Source organism: Lipotes vexillifer, unplaced genomic scaffold, assembly GCF_000442215.2.
Source record: "Lipotes vexillifer unplaced genomic scaffold, Lipotes_vexillifer_v1.1 scaffold1852, whole genome shotgun sequence".
Classification (NCBI taxonomy): domain Eukaryota; kingdom Metazoa; phylum Chordata; class Mammalia; order Artiodactyla; family Lipotidae; genus Lipotes; species Lipotes vexillifer.
Genome location: NW_006798778.1, coordinates 98,237 through 114,736, shown reverse-complemented (window position 1 = coordinate 114,736; position 16,500 = coordinate 98,237). Strand labels below are relative to the sequence as shown.

The 16,500-nt window shown below is 38.9% G+C and overlaps 1 protein-coding gene across 1 annotated transcript in view; it reads right to left on the bottom strand.

The window, feature by feature from the left end:
* Positions 1 to 16,114, bottom strand: part of LOC103075710 (contactin-associated protein-like 4) — a gene marked incomplete at its 3' end in the record, with an annotated part of 244,633 nt that extends 228,519 nt beyond the window's left edge. Inside the window, exon 1 of the mRNA XM_007470921.1 lies at positions 15,763 to 16,114. Coding sequence (XP_007470983.1) covers positions 15,763 to 16,114 — 352 coding nt within the window. The remainder of the gene's footprint in view (positions 1 to 15,762) is intronic.
* Positions 16,115 to 16,500: the final 386 nt, after the last annotated feature.

Genomic DNA, 16,500 nt, shown 5'->3' with positions numbered 1-16,500 from the left:
ATTACTGGTCATATACTGATTTTTAAAGGAAATGAGAGGAAACATATAGGTTACCAAATAAATCAGAATGGCATTACATCAGGAATCTAGATTGAAGTGAAGTGTGTATCACAGCCTGCTTTTCATCTGAATTACTTTAAGGCATGTCTTTCTGTCTTCCCCAAATGGTTTGGGGTCCCTGAGTGGCAGGGATTTATGATTTTACCCCACTAGCCTGACTAGGAAAAAAACTCACGTGTCGTTTTAGCGGTTGAGTAGATGGATGGAGAATTTCTTTACCTACCACACTCACCCTCCAAAATATAGAAACTCCAGGGTAACTCTGATATTTCTTTTGCTGTGCATCACACTGGAAGCTCACTTAGAAAATAAGCAGAACCCCTGCAATGGCAACTGTTAGACAGATAGGTACTTACTCTGTTTATATCTCTTACTTTTAGAAGAATGTAAGGCTTAAGAAATTCTTGTTGAAGAAGAAGATTACTTGAATTAGCTCTATGTGTATTAAATAAATTTAATTAATTAATTTTTTTAAAAAGTCTTGTTGAACATAAAGAGTAAAGACTGATCACAACCTTCAGTGCCAGCCACTCTGCTAAAAATGCTACATTCAATTCTGGGCATCAATTGTATCTTTTAATTAAAAAAAAATAAAAACAGCACATTCGAGAAGATGCAATAAATTTCAACTCCTGGATTAGCCATTTGCTTGCGGTATTTCACCTCGTATTTGACTAGCAGGTGAAATTAAATACATTTATTTTCAACAATATCCAATTAGTTCCAAGCATATAGCCATAAAACTGTGAAGATATACTTTGTGAAACGTTGCCTTAAGTGCAGTCACCGAAGTCCACCTAAAAAAGTGGACTGTACAAATTAAGAAGAAATTCATTTCAGAACCAATTAATTAATGCCCTAGGAAATCGTTTTCCCTTAATATTTTTTACTCGTGTGATTGGGAAGATAGAAAGAAAACTAGAAAGCATTCAATATTGTTATACCTAGAACTAGAAAGCTCATGAATATTGTTATATCAAAGATAATATTGAAGACTTCCCTGGTGTTGCAGTGGTTAAGAATCCGCCTGCCAATGCAGCGGACACAGGTTCAAGCCCTGGTCCAGGAAGATCCCACATGCTGCAGAGCAACTAAGTCTGTGCGCCACAACTACTGAGGCTGCGCTCTAGAGCCCACGAGCCACAACTACTGAGCCCTTGTGACACAATTACTGAAGCCCGTGAGCCTTGAGCCCATGCTCCGCAACAAGAGAAGCCACTGCAAGGAGAAACCCGAGTGCTGCAACAAAGAGTAGCCCCCGCTCGCCACAACTAGAAACAGCCCGCGTACAGCAATGCAGACCCAATGCAGCCAAAAATAAATAAATAAAATGACAAGACCAATGGATGAGTGAGCAGGTTTCCTGGAGGGTGACAGATGTGCTTCTGCGATCTGTCAAGTGTGGCAAACTCTACCCACCACCTCTGATTCATGTTTGAACAAATGATACAACCAGAAGAGACACAGAACCATCTTTAAGTGTTATAAATTCTTGAGCAGGAAAGGGAAGGGTGTAGACAGTTATCGTGTTAAATTTCTCCTTCCAAAATAAATTTAGGTTTTCACTAAAGTGGGGCAAAGACAATTGAACACTTCATGACACTGACATGTGTAAATGGCTTAAGATCCTGTGATCTTAGAGAATTACAGGAATCTTAAGATAGCCATATACTAGAAACAGACACTGGTAGACTGAGAAACTATAAAAATAAATCAGTGAACAACCAATTGGTTCTTAACGTTTAAATAAGAGCATATCCACTTGATAAGTTACAAAGAACCATTTAAAAAGACACAGAATATTTAGCCACAAAAGAAATGCACTGGAGATGATGGAAAAGCATGCATAAGAGAAAACACTGGTGTGAACAGATGCTACATTAAGATCGAGTGAAACAATGTATGGCGAACATCTGTCCCAGTTCCCAATACTAGGAGGGCATTCTACAAATTTTAAATTAGACAAATTTTAAATTGAATTTAAAGAAGTTATTAGAATGATGATTGTTCACTTGTTTTACCTACGTTGTGTTTGGTTGGTTTTGGCTTGACAAAGAAAGCATCCCAGGGAATAAAGGGAGAATCTGCGTGCTCTGGGTTTTACAGATTAGAAGTGGAAAAGTGCCAGAGGAAACAAACTGCAAAACCAACTTTTGGGAAGGGGACATGAGAAACACAGGGAGCAAATCACAACACAACTGGAGCTCGGTAACATAAAGGAGAAAAGAATTTGGAGGGGGATAGTGGGATGTCAGAAACTCTCTGGCAGAGGCAGTTAGAGAGCACCAGGCCCAGATAAAAGGAAAGAGAGAAGGGGCAGGGAGTGCAAGCGCCTGTGGCAACCAGGCAGTGGGGGTTAGCGGAGGAGCACACTGCGCGTGATCCCAGCAATGCCACTGAGGAAGAGGTCCATCAGAAGACAGCTTAAAAAAACTTGTAAGATGACTTCACTCACTTGACAGGTTTCAGTAGGTCAGAGCAATATCTGTCTCAAATACCAAGAGAAGATACGTTTTATTCAGGCATTTGAAACAGGGAGAGCACTTCCCATGGACTGAATTATGCACACCACCCCACCCCTGCCCCAAATTCATACACTGAAGTCGTAACCCACCATATGACTACGTTTGGAGATAGGGCCTTTCAGGAGGTAATTAAGGTTGAATGAGAGCGTAAGGGTGGGGCCCTAATGGAATAGGGCTGGTGGCCTTATAAGAAGAAGAGACACACCAGAGAGCTCCCCTTCTGACTGATCACTCACAGAGGAAAGGCCATGTGAGACAGTGAGAAGGTGGCCATCTACAAGCCAGGAAGCAAGGTGTCACCAGGTATCAACCCAGCTGGCACCTTGATCTTTCATTTCCAGCCTCTAGAAATTTGAGAAAATAAATTTCTGTTGTTTAAGCCACCTAGTCTGTGCCATTTTGTTATGACAACCCTAGCAGACTAATACAGCACCCAAAGGGAGCATATTCCTGAACATGGGGAAGGAGAGGGGTTTCACCGAGGCAAGAAACAAAATTGCAGAGTGCCTTGGTCTGGCACTGTTGCTATCTTGCAGAAAGGAGCTGGTTTTTCTTTGGGATTTGAGCTGTTCCAGCCCCTTAGAACCTGTTCCTGAAACTATCGACTGAAAGAAGGAATTTAGACAGAATGGATATGTCCTTGGGTATCAGTGAGCAAGGGTAGGGGGTTGTCGGTGGAACTCAGAGGAGAAAAATTTACACTTATATATACACTGGGTGACATCTGATACTTCAACTCGTAAGGAAGAGCTTGTTGATAAAATACAAGTGACAGAATCCTTGGAAGAAAACAGGTACATTACCTTATAATTTATCACACCAGGGAGGGAACCCTGAAAACAGGCAAGTGTGGGTTCTAATACTCAGGGGAGGTGCTCTAAAAGGCTCACGGAGAAGATGAGTGTATTCCATTTCAAAGAGCAATGGCTGTGGCATCATGAAAGTTGGGTTCAAGTCCCAGGTTACCCTTCCTTACACAGTGGCTTTGGAAATACCTCCTACCTCCTAAAGTTCAGTTTCCTAGTTTGTAAAATAGTGATAGTAATGTCTGCCCTCCAGGCCTGTGAGGTACACTCCACCACCTTAGAGTCCACAGAGCCCAATGCAAAAGGAATATTTGTCAATATTAATGATAACATACGTCATGTGTGGAAAGCTATGAACTATAAAATAATAGCAATGAAAGTCCGAAATGTTTACCATGAGGAGGAATAAACATGAGAGGAATCTTTAAAAAATGATGACATTTTACAAGAAAATAATCTTTTAAAATGTGTGCAATTAAAAGAGGAATATAGGGCTTCCCTGGTGGCGCAGTGGTTGAGAGTCCACCTGCCGATGCAGGGGACACGGGTTCGTGCCCCAGGCCGGGAAGATCCCATATGCCGCTGAGTGGCTGGGCCTGTGAGCCATGGCCGCTGAGCCTGCGCGTCCAGAGCCTGTGCTCCGCAACGGGAGAGGCCACAACAGTGAGAGGCCCGCGTACCACAAAAAAAAAAAAAAAAAAAAAAAGGAATATACAAGTTCAGAACTCATTAATGCTTATCAAAATTACTAAAGGCAACGAAAAACATTTTGTATATATTTATAGACAAAAGAAGACCAAAGAAGCTGCAGGTACACTCTTTACAAAGTTAATGATGAAAAGAAAAAAAGAGAAAACTGATTTTATTTTTCTTCTACCCTCCATAAAGGAAAAAAATCTTCAGATGGGAAAATGTAAAATAAAGGAATTGAAGTGCAAGATAGATGAAGGAGTTGAAACTTTCTTCCTGAAATGTGGCAAGAACTTTGTGGTCCAACTTTCCAAATTGAAGGTGATGACCAGGGAGGCCCTACAGAGATGAGGGGGCACACTGAGGGCCTGCAAGAGGAAAGATGCTGTTCCAAGTTTATGCTTATGAGGTATTTTTGGTTTGCCTGCCCATTGAACATCCACAATCCAAAAATGACCTGATAGGGACTTCCTTGGTGGCGCAGTGGCTAAGAATCCGCCTGCCAACGTGGGGGACATGGGTTCGATCCCCGGTCTGGGAAGATCCCACATGCCGCAGAGCAGCTAAGCCCGTGAGCCACAACTACTGAGCCTGCACTCTAGAGCCCAAGAGACACAACTACTGAACCCGCGAGCCACGACTACTGAAGCCCAAGCGCCTAGAGCCCATGCTCTGCAACGAAGAGAAGCCACTGCAACGAGAAGCCTGTGCACCGCAACGAAGAGTAGCCCCCACTCGCTGCAACTAGAGAAAGCCCCTGCACAGCAACCAAGACCCAATGCAGCCAAAAATAAATAAATTTATATTTTAAAAAATGACCTGATATAGTGGCCTATCAAATGACATTTGCTGTAAATAAAAAAGGAAGCAGAGAGAGAAAGGGAGACATATTTTTCTAAAAAATCAGATTTGATACTCTATGATCAGGAATAGGCGAACACTCAAGGTTCTACTGAATTTCTGTTAGAAGAATGAAGAGAGGTGAGGTGGTTGGATCAGGCAAGACTCCACAGAGGAAGGAGCTGAGGCTGGCTTTCAGTAGAAGTTTTCCAGGAGGATTTAGAGGGAGTGATTGAGGGCAATTAGCCAAAGGGAACAGCAGCTGTACAGACCAGGTAGCTGCCGATGCAGGGGACACGGGTTCGTTCCCCGGTCTGGGGAGGTCCCACATGCTGCAGAGCGGCTGGGACCGTGAGCCATGGCCGCTGAGCCTGCGCGTCCGGAGCCTGTGCTCCGCAACGGGAGAGGCCACGACAGTGAGAGGCCCACGTACCGCAAAAAAAAAAAAAAGACCAGGTGACAGAGGCTAGAGGACACTTGCAGGGGGGCAGGATTGTCAGGGAGAAAAAGCAATTAAAACAGACGAAAGGGGAAATATAAGCAAATTCAGAGGAGGAAGATATTTGTTTGCTACGCTAATAAGTTTGGACTTAATATACACCTAACAATGAAATACAGCTGAGACAAGACTCGCTTTCATTTTGATAAAAACCTTACACATTGATTAAAAACATCAATTCATTATGTCAGACACCTAAAAATATGATATATGTGTAGTATTTAAAAATACTGCATGAGTCACAGGAAGTAGTGAGGGAGGAAGGGGACAGCTGCCTCGCAGGTCTCAGCCAAATCAACCCTGGCAATCGCAAAGATGACAGATGCCACAGCCAGATCACCCTCAGATCCAGGAAAGTGATCCTGGAAGGCTCAGTTTTGCTAACTCAGAAAAAGAGGGCACTGCTGGCATCATCCCTAGAGAATGTGTCAGTGATTAATGATACTACATACATTCTTCTCATACTAATCTGTTTCATATTGCGATTTATATATATAATTATATATATATATATATATATATATAAAAGAGAGAGAGAGAGAGGGGGAGAGACAGAAAGATGGGGAGAGAGAGAGAGACAAGGCAAGCACATATAAAGGCTTTTAAGAGATGAATATGATCATTTACAAGGCTACACCAGCAAATGACTCAGTTTTATGCATCAAGCATAGAAAATTATTGTGATCATAATTTTATTCTTAGTACCCAAAATTCTACATCATATTTTTGGTAGCCTCCTTTTTCCATTTCTGTAGTAGACATTTGACTATGAAATATTTTATCATATTCCATTTTGTGATTAGATCCTATAGGTTGCTATGAATTTAAGAAACCAAAAGTTATCTTCAGTGTTTGCTCTTTGCTTTCCTACATGTATGCTATTTCTTTTCCCGAATTTTCTCTCTTTTGTGTGTTTTAGGAAGGACTACACATCTTATGATACTTAAAGTTGTGTTATGACATTTTACAAGGCGCATGATGTTTTCTTAACAGTGTTATAATACAGGCTCATGCTAAAGTACAACAGTTCAAATAAGCACAGAAATCATACTCACAATGGAACAAAAGAGCCTAATTGAGCAGCTTTATAACCTTGTACAGAATTCCCTCACCACCACTTTAGATAGAATTGCTTTTATTTTAGCAATGTTCTTTTAATTAAGTCCTAAACATCTAAAACATGGCAAATGTAAATATGTATTATAAATCCTTAATTATGAGGATTGCTAAGCATTCATGCAGCTTTCTGCCTTGGAGATAGATTCTTTTTGTTCAAAATCCGCCAAAATTGAGAGATAAAAGTGAATGGATGTGAAAAATGCAAAACTTTGTTTAGAATGCCCTTCTCCTGGTAGCAGTATCACTTTACCACATTGTCTTCAAGAGTTAAACTATGTTTCAATTTATCTAGTGGCTTTTAAGTCAAAACCTCTTCCGCCATTTTCTGCCTTTGTTGCCATATTCAGAGACTAGCACCCCGAGACTGACTAGAAGTCGAATTAACTATTGGGGATCCTGAGGTCTTCATGGCCTTTGCCTAGAAAATAAAGCACTTTGGGATCAGAAAAGGGCAACACTGTCCCTCTGCTTGGGATGAGTTTAAACTGGATCCAGAAAGACCTCTTGCTATTTTTAATCCCACATACTGTTTTAAAACTATACAGGAGACTATTCTGGTATAGTAGCAATAAAATAAAAATCTTATTATGTATCCCAACAATACTTAATTGAAAATGTGCCACCTAGGGGATTGTCTTCCATTTCTCTGCCGACATGGCCTGTTTCCCAGTCCCTACCCACAGTATCTTCCAACATATGCATGCACGCTCACACGCACACACGCATACACAGATACACACACTGACAGTTTCCTCTCAGCAATTCATTTCCCTCACAGACCACTTTGCATTTAGTTCCTTTCTTCTGTTTGGTTATCTACTGATGAACATATCTTAAAAGACAAACACATATCAATATCCTTAAAAACCAAAGACAAGTCTTAAAGATCTAAATACATATTCAATCTTTTAGAACAAAGCTGTTAGTCCAGGGAGAAACTGAACTTTCTCAAATTTTCTCAAAAATCTCTCTTTTGGGTCTGATACACAAAGGTATCGGTCTACATTAACAGGAAAATGCGGGGTTCTCAGCTATGGGCCACAGGGTCAAATGTCTGTTCATTGCCATCCAAGCATGTCCCAACTCCAAGACTTGCAACAAATTCCTAGGAGAGTTTATCAATGCCCTTCAATGGACATTCAAAAAATATCTCTCGGGACTTCCCTGGTGGCACAGTGGTCAAGACTCCACGCCAGTGCAAGGGGCCCAGGTTCGATCCCTGGCCAGGGAACTAGATCCCACATGCATGCCTCAACTAAGAGTTCGTGTGCCACAACTAAGGAGCCCGAGTACCACAACTAAGGAGCCTGCCTGCCGCAACCAAGACCCAGCATGAGCAAATAAATAAATAAATTTTTTTAAAAAATCTCTCTGTAGGTTATAACTTCAGAGTAACTCTGAATTAACGAAATTACAGGTTGTAGTTTGTCTTAAAACTATACAATAAATGTAATTTAGGAAAGCAGTTGAATTTATATATTCACATACTATTTCTAAACTAAAATCGACCTGTGACCTCACTTGTAAGTACCATATTTGCCAGTGAGGGAAAAAAAATGGTTACAGAAACAAATATGTTTTTTATAATTTAGAAACACATAACATCTTATTCTAGAGCACTGCCAAGTAATAAGAGGTACTCACTAAAAAAAGTAATTAGAGCTGTAGGACAAGTGATACATATCACACCCTTTTTTTCCTTTGTGATTTAAAAAACTTAGAGGTATATTTCTTCACTGTTCTATTAAATACTTATAGCATAAAAAATTTTTACAGTTACTAATTTTAAACTACTTAAAATGTCAAATGTTTTTAGGCTGCACTCACTTTTCCAATTATTACATTGGAATGACTCATTAACTGTAACATAAATGGGCTCATTTTTACCTCCTTTTATGCTATTTCTCTGGTTTTATGACCAGAGTACCACTTTTCCGTGAACCATGACGAAAATGCACTGGGAGAAAAAAAAAATGAAGCACATACTCTTTCTCTTCCAAATACCAACTCACCCCAGAAGAACTGAAGTAATAATGACAATTTGGAATGTATTTTGCATGTACATTCTTTACCAGTAAGTAATACTGTAGTTTCAGGTACCATGTATGTGAACACCTTGGCAAAAGACATGCTTGCAAAAACTTTATCCTCTGAAAGTCAATTGGGAAACAAAAATATCTTTACTTGTGCTAGTAGCGTATCAGATATGGTGTTTACCAACACAGAGTCACCGAGACCCTGGAGTGATCAGCACAGTGGAAGGTCTAAATTCATAGATTATAAACAAGGAATGATAGTTCTAGAAGTCAAATAAATAAACACATGTATACATACATGTCTAACTGAAGCACACAGCCAGACAACGACAGCCTTAGAACTCCTTGAAAAAATTCAAATGCTAGAATCTCAGACTTCAAAGTTTCTCCCAAAACGTAACTAAGAAGATAATCCAATGTTCAATGACATCTTGATTATTCAGAAATGCATTTATTGTAACTTAGTCTTATGGGTAAACTATCCATTATTCCTCAAGAAAATTTAAACTTGGAAAAAAAAAAACTCAAAGACTCAAATTACAATATTAACAGTGTGGGTGAATTATTCATTTAAGTATATTCAGTTAATTGAGGCTTTTTGATGAGTTCATTCTTCCTTTAAGGACTTTTCAGTGATAAACACAAGTTCTTCTAAAGCTCCATAATTTTTTGTCTGCATTTAGTTTAGGGCATTTATTTCTCTTTCTGCGATTTTCCTTTTTATAGGGACCCAAATCAAACTGACCTTAGCATGTGATGCTACAATTCAAGACATGTTTTTAAAGGTCTGTTTGTTAAAGAGTGTTTCTAAAAGTTCCCGCCTGAAATACCCATTAAAACAACAATCCATACATTCTATGAGAATTCACCCCACCACCACCAAGAACACAGCTCAATTCACCTCATGATCGTGGTTAAACCATGAAACATCCCCTATTTTAAGCACATATTCTGTGATGGGTCCATCCTTCCTTATCATACAGTTAACTTGAAAAACTGCAATAATTCTAAATAAATACTAAACAAGTTACTGAGGCCAAGATTTCTGAGTCAATAAAAGTGAAAAGATAATTAAGCTAAGCAATAATGGAAACACCAGGCCACTTGAAAAAATCAAACTCTGCATTGTTTAATATTTCACCAGAAACAGTCACCTACAAATCTGAATATACATATCTGGGATTTATGTAACAATGCTGGATAAATTCTTATTATTCTTCCTACTATTTTCAGGGCCTGGGTCATTCTGTAAACTTTCAGTCACAACAGAGGAAAGGCAAAGATATTTTTAAAAGGACAGAGAAGAACTTCTCAAATAACCTGACTCATCAGTGATATGATTCGTAAGTTGACAACATTAAGGCCCCAATACGATTTATCTAAGGTAAAGGAGATTCAGATTCTAAATACAGTATCAAATTGTGACAAAGCGGTGTTTGCAAAGCAAGACTGATATTCTATTGTAAAAAAGTTCAGAACCATGTAATGCAAGTGTCACGATACTTTATCATCTATTCACCATGGAGAGTCATGAATCCCATCATCATTCTCGTCCACACCCAGAATGATTCACATTAAGTAAGCTATATGAGATGGTCCTAGGCTGTCTTTGATCTGGAAATTGGTCTTTTGATAAGACAGAAATCTTCATTAGTTCTGCACCACTGTAAACACTATTATGAAAAATAAATCATTTTAACATATGGCCATTTATTTTGGGGAAAAAATCCTACAGTAAAATTTCAAGGAAAAGAATTTTTAAAATATTATATCGTATCATATTTTTTAACTTAAACTTCTAAAAAACACGGTAGTAAAGAGTGTAATGTAAATAAAATGAGGCCACTCATCAGTTCTTGGAAATGAAAATTAAATACAATTCCAAACGGACAAGGCATTTACATAAAAATTAATTATCTTGGCATGAGTAGGTAAAAGGCACCTGCTTAATTATTATGAATTCTCAGTGGGCAGGGCTTAAATGAAAATCTATTTTTCAATTTATTCTAGAAAGTTTGCCAATTTCAGAATTTTTAGGAAGCTGCTACTGTAAAAGTCATAGGGGCAAGGGCATTCTTCCAGTAAATGATTTACTTCATACAATCAGTGATTTCAGATGCATGTTCCTTATTAGTATGGAGTGGAATATTTTACACTAATGAAAGTATAAAATAACAACAGAATTTTCATTCAAAATATCTAAGCTGCAATTACTTATACACTTTATTGAACTTCTTATTCTAAGGGGATTACTTGAGATTGAAAGTGTCTCTTTAGCAGCCAAGACTGCTGAAACTTTGCAAATAGTTATAAATAATTCATACCCATGGAAATAACAAGATTTCTGAAGAATAATATCTTTAAGAAGACACATATGAAGAAGATGCTAATAAAGGTTTCTCCTGTTACAGCTCCTGGCAATTGTAGCACTACCTTCAGCACTTCAATCCCTCAGGAATGTATTTGCGAGCTAAATAAAGACTAAATTTTATCATAGCAGTATATAATTTATCTACTATCCAAGTCACATCATTATATTACATTGTGTATTATTTAAGTCAAGGGTCAATGAACTTTTTCTATGAAGAGCTAGAGAGTAAAGAATGTTATTTAGGTCCTTGTATAACAAGAAGGAAATCAATTTTAAGATAATTTTATTGATAAAATTAAAAATATAATAATAATTGAGTATAAATTTTTGCCATACAGGTCTACTAATGAGAAGAATGAACAACTAAAATTTGAATTTCATATAATCGTTTCATGCCACAAAGAATTCTTCATTTAATTTTTTTCAAACATTTCAAAATGCAGTAAATCAACTATACCCCAATAAAAATTAATTTGAAAAAATTTGAAAAAACTGTAAGAACCATTCTTAGCTCACAGGCTGCTACACAAAACAGGCAGTAGGCTAGATCTGACCCATGGGCCATATTTTACCAACCTCTGAACTAAATATTACATTATCTTACAAGTGACATTATATAATTCTATTAATTTGTTTTCACGGAAAAGGTAAATTAAATCAATCTTGATATAGAGATTGGCTTCCATAAAGGAATTGTTTACATATGATACAAATTCTGAAATTAATTTTAGAAGACATAAAAATGTTTTTTACTTAGGTTAAGCACTAGGTATCACGTGGAAGTCCTGTGTTCGATTCCTTGTTGGCTATGAGCTGTGTTAACTCCATAGCTGGAGGCTGCCCTTATCAGAAAAGATTTGGGATGCATACTATCAGGAAAGGGGAGAATGCACCACATTGATAAAAACAAATCAGTATTGCTGTTAGAAAAGTGAGTCAAAGTTCAGGCTCACCTTTATATCCAGAGGTCAGCTACTTTTGTATTGCAACTCGTAATTGTATTTTAACAGTACTTTACTGTTTATACTAGTAATTTTTTGCTATGGAGAAGAATTTGGGTGGGGAGGAGGAGGAAAAGAAGAAAGTTTCTAGAGAGAGGTACAAGGCTGAATTTGAACAATTTGAGAATCTGTCCAGTAGCACTTAGGTGGCATCCCAGAGCCCACAAGAACGATCATCTACTCAAGTCATTACCTTCATCTTTTGTTAATTTTAACATATTCTTTAGTGCTTCTTTCAGGGTAGATATCAGATACAGCCTTTATTCCAATTATGGAAAAGAAAGCACACAGCAAGAAATTAACTTCTAATTATGTCATTCATAAGCTACTTGTTAAGCATTAAATATTCTCAGTATACCTGAAGCCAGAGAGCTTCCATCACATGATCTGCAAGAGTAAAAATAAAAGCAAAACTCTTAGCTGACTTACACCTTTTCTTCTTTTACAGTGTCCACCCCTCCCCCAACAACGTCTTAATGCTCAGAAGGAAACTGTGGGTTCATAAGAGCAATTTAAAAATAAAGGGACTTCCCTGGTGGCGCAGTGGTTAAGACTCCACGCTTCCAAGGCAGGGGGCCCAGATTCGAGCCCTGGTCAGGGAACTAGATCCCACATGCATGCCGCAGCTAAGAGTTCACATGCCACAACTAAGGAGCCCATAAGCCAACACTAAGGAGCCCACCGGCCGCAACTAAGCCCCAGCACAACCAAAATAAATAAATAAATGGAAATAAATATTTTTTTAATAATCAAAAAAAATAAAGAGATGACTCCCTTTTCAGTGCATGTATCTTACTAGCAAGTGAAGAAACCAACAACAGCCTGTGCAGCTTATCAAAGAGCAAGCCCTACTAGGAGGATCTGTCTCTAAACTTTCACAGAAGGAACCCTTCAATATAATAACACCTTGACCAGAACAAGGAGGAAAGACCTGGGGCTGGTTCAATGCTTTTGAAATGTCAGGTAGGGTGCTAATAGCCAAAGAATGTGGTCCATTCAACGTTTTTCATCTTTAGTCAGAAGAGGAGTCAGCAGTCACCAAAGATGTGTAAGCACACGCATCTAGTGGTTTATGCATCTTTATATAAATATATACATATGTTCACACACACACACACACATAGATACACATGAACATGTATGTGTGTGTGTGTTTGCACAGAAACCTTCCAATGTAAACTTACCCTGTTGATTAATTAGATCAACTAACATTCAAATTAAAGTGTACCTAATCCCTGAGCTGTCCCTGGTGTATAGAGTCCTGTCCCTGGTGTATAGAGTCCTGTCCCGTGAAAGCTTTCATACTGGCGGCCTTGGGCAGTCTTGGGCCGACTCAGTGGATAGCAGATTTGCTCCTGGTGAATCAGCTGTAAATAGATAGAGGGAAAATGTCTTTGTATTCATCTCAGAGACTGACCTTTAATTTCCTTTATTTTTATTCAGTTCTCCCTGACTTTAATATTGGTGTTCAAGACTGATTCATGTTTTAATATAAAGTCTTGTCCAAAAGAATTACTGGAGCTATTATAATACTTTAAAAACACTTATGGTGGTTGATGGTCACTTGTCACTACACTGAATTACAACCTTGCTGGTAAACATATAGACTTGTTCCTCCAAAAGAGATACAACACATGGAGTACCATGACTTGGTAATAAGTACCTTGTTTTCTTCCCCACCCCCACAAAATACTAATGAAATAAAACTTGGGAAATGAATTTTTTTGTTTTATATCTACTGCTGCAAATCACACTGTCAATGTGATAGTAACAAGAATTACTAAATGCACCTTTAATTATCTGAAGTCATTTAACTGCATATATGACACTTTAAGAACAGTCAACTCTTAAAACATATGGTAACCATGGTAACCAAGTCGGCTTTAATATTTAAATGTTCCTAATAATTTAAAATGCTATAGGTTCTTTAAGTTAATCAAATGTTTAAAAGAGCATTAAACTACTTCCTGAAGAATAAACCAAGGCTAAAAGAATATAGAATCAGGATTGAAATTTTAAGTGTCAGGAGAGGCCCAGCCAGAGCTAAGCACCCACTAATATTCTGCTCTCCTGAGATCTTCTCAGCAGCTCATCTTTCCTTTGAAGAAGATATATTACAAAGAAGCTATTGAATGTCGATCTGCCTTTTACTGGACTTCAAGAAAATAAACAAATGTAAACAACTAATAGCCCAGTCAGTCACACCAATCAATTATAAACTCAAACAGTCAGCATATTGGAAAGACAAGACTGCCTCTAGGCCAGACTTAAGCTCTGCTTTCCTTAAGGGAAGGATGCTTCAAATGATGTGCTTTACATTGTAAGAGTGACCTCTAGCGCTTCCTTTTTTGCTGAACTTCGGTAGTTGGACGATGAATTACTTATGCGTTTTCTACAAAACTTTCTGTGTGTTGGGGGGGGCGGGGGGGGGAATGTCTGTGTGGTTATTGTTTGTTTGTTGTAATGTTGGTCAAATGCTACTATTACAGCATTCCAAGATTTTGATTAGGTGAAAATATGCACATTTTATTGACTCATGGGATTCTTACACCCCCAAATTAAAACAGAAGCTAAAACACAGTGCAGCATCAGAGTGAAGTTCTCTTGTTTCAGAGTGATAGATATACCACACCATTAAATGAGCTAATACTGAATGGAAGGATGCAATCACAGTGGCCATTCAATGTAAATGAGCATTTGGCTGGTGCCAGTAAGGTCATTTATAATGTTCTTCCCACATCAGAGTGCTTTAGCACGCTCAAGGGATGTGCCATAGCAAACGCCTGGTTACTGGCTTATTTGTGTCCCCCAAACCTAAACCTGCTTGAACTGTAATGACATAAATTCCTGATCAGGCCTCATAACCCTTTCTTGAAAAGCAGATGAGCTTTTCCTTTAAAGTCCAAGAAAGAGAGAAAAAGTTGTATTTGCTGAGCTTGTTGATCATTCATCAGGGAGGGGGAAATTCTCCCGTTTAGAGATTTTAGGCCAAATGTAACTTTTAAAACTTCTCCTTATCTCTAATAAAAAGTGGATGAAGGGACCTCTGTCAAATTAATTTGGATGATACTTAAATTAGAAATAAGGTCTTAATAAATCTTCCCTGGGACCATTAACTCAGAATCAGAATATTCAATCACAAATTTATAAAGTTAAAAATTCAAGAATAATACTTTTGAAAAAAGCACCTGAATGTATTTCTTTAAGCAAGATGTAGGAATCAAGCCGCCGTGTTCAAGTCTCATTCTGGTGGCAGTGAGGGTACAATTCCTAATACTGAGGTTCACCTCTACCAATTCTGCCCCTGAATTCTGCAGTACGTTTCAGTTATTATCCTGGCATCATTTAAAAGATGCAGTCAGCTATCAGTCTGCCAAATTGCAAACTTCAGAAGTCTAAGCTAATGTAGCATAATATAAAGTCTGCCAGTTGTTTTCCTGTTAGACATAATCCCAATAAAATTCAGTAAACCTAAAAAAGGGAAGAAACGAAGACATTCACAGGCTATTCCGTGATTAAGATGACGATTTAATGTTTTACTAGAACTTGAGTGTTCTCAATGAATACACAAAGACAAGAGGACAAGATTCTGCTCGTAGACAAACAGAGAAACGATACTTTGCATATTGTGACCAGACCAAGAGGAAAGACATGTGTAAACCCAGTCGTATTTGCAAGATTTTAAGTGATGCTTCATTTATAGCAATGTGCTTTGCATCAGTTCCAGCTGCAAATAATAATCATAAAAAAACAACAGAATTAAAGTTTTGCAGAGAGGCCCCCTTCAAGTTCTAAATCATTCGCTGTATACTTACAGGAATTTCCAGCTAAAACCCTGTTCCAATTTGGAGTAGATAACAGAAGTAGCGTCTTGAGAACAGCTCCGGTGACAGGCCTCATGTTCACATTCATTGGGCTCCCCCAAAAGATCTTGAGTGGCTCTCCGAGGGCTCCAGTCCCGCTCTCAGTCTGTCTCCCAGCTCTGTCTGGATTTTCAGCACCTCTGGGTCTCTTGGTCTCTCTACCTCCTCCTCTTCCTTCTCTCTCTCTCTCTCTCTCTCTCTCTCTCTCTCTCTCTCTCTCACACACACACACACACACACAAACACACACACCACAGCCCTGACTGCTCACTGAAAAGCGCTCAGCATCTTTCCCAACGAGCATCCACACTGCCGAGGCCACGCCCACTCCTCGCAGCCGTGGTCCCAGAAATTGGCAGCAGCAGCGTCCCTCCTCCAAATTCACAGCAGCGCTCAGAGCTCCGCCGGGCGCCGAGCTGCTGATGAAAGCTGGGCTTGGAGGCGAGGCCTGCCGCTCCTGGGCCTCCTCGGGGCTCCCTCCCCTCTCCTCTATTCTTCAATAATCCTTAACCCTTTTCTCCCCTCTGGAGATGTCCGTGGGGAGAGGGGCGAGGCGGTGGAGCCTCCTGATTTTCTGCAGGTCTTGCCTTCAGCAGAGCCAGTCAACATGCTGAGCTAATTCCTGATTATCCGGGAGTGCATCCAGGTAAAATTGTGTTTTGTTTCAAAACAAAAGCATAAAATGAGACA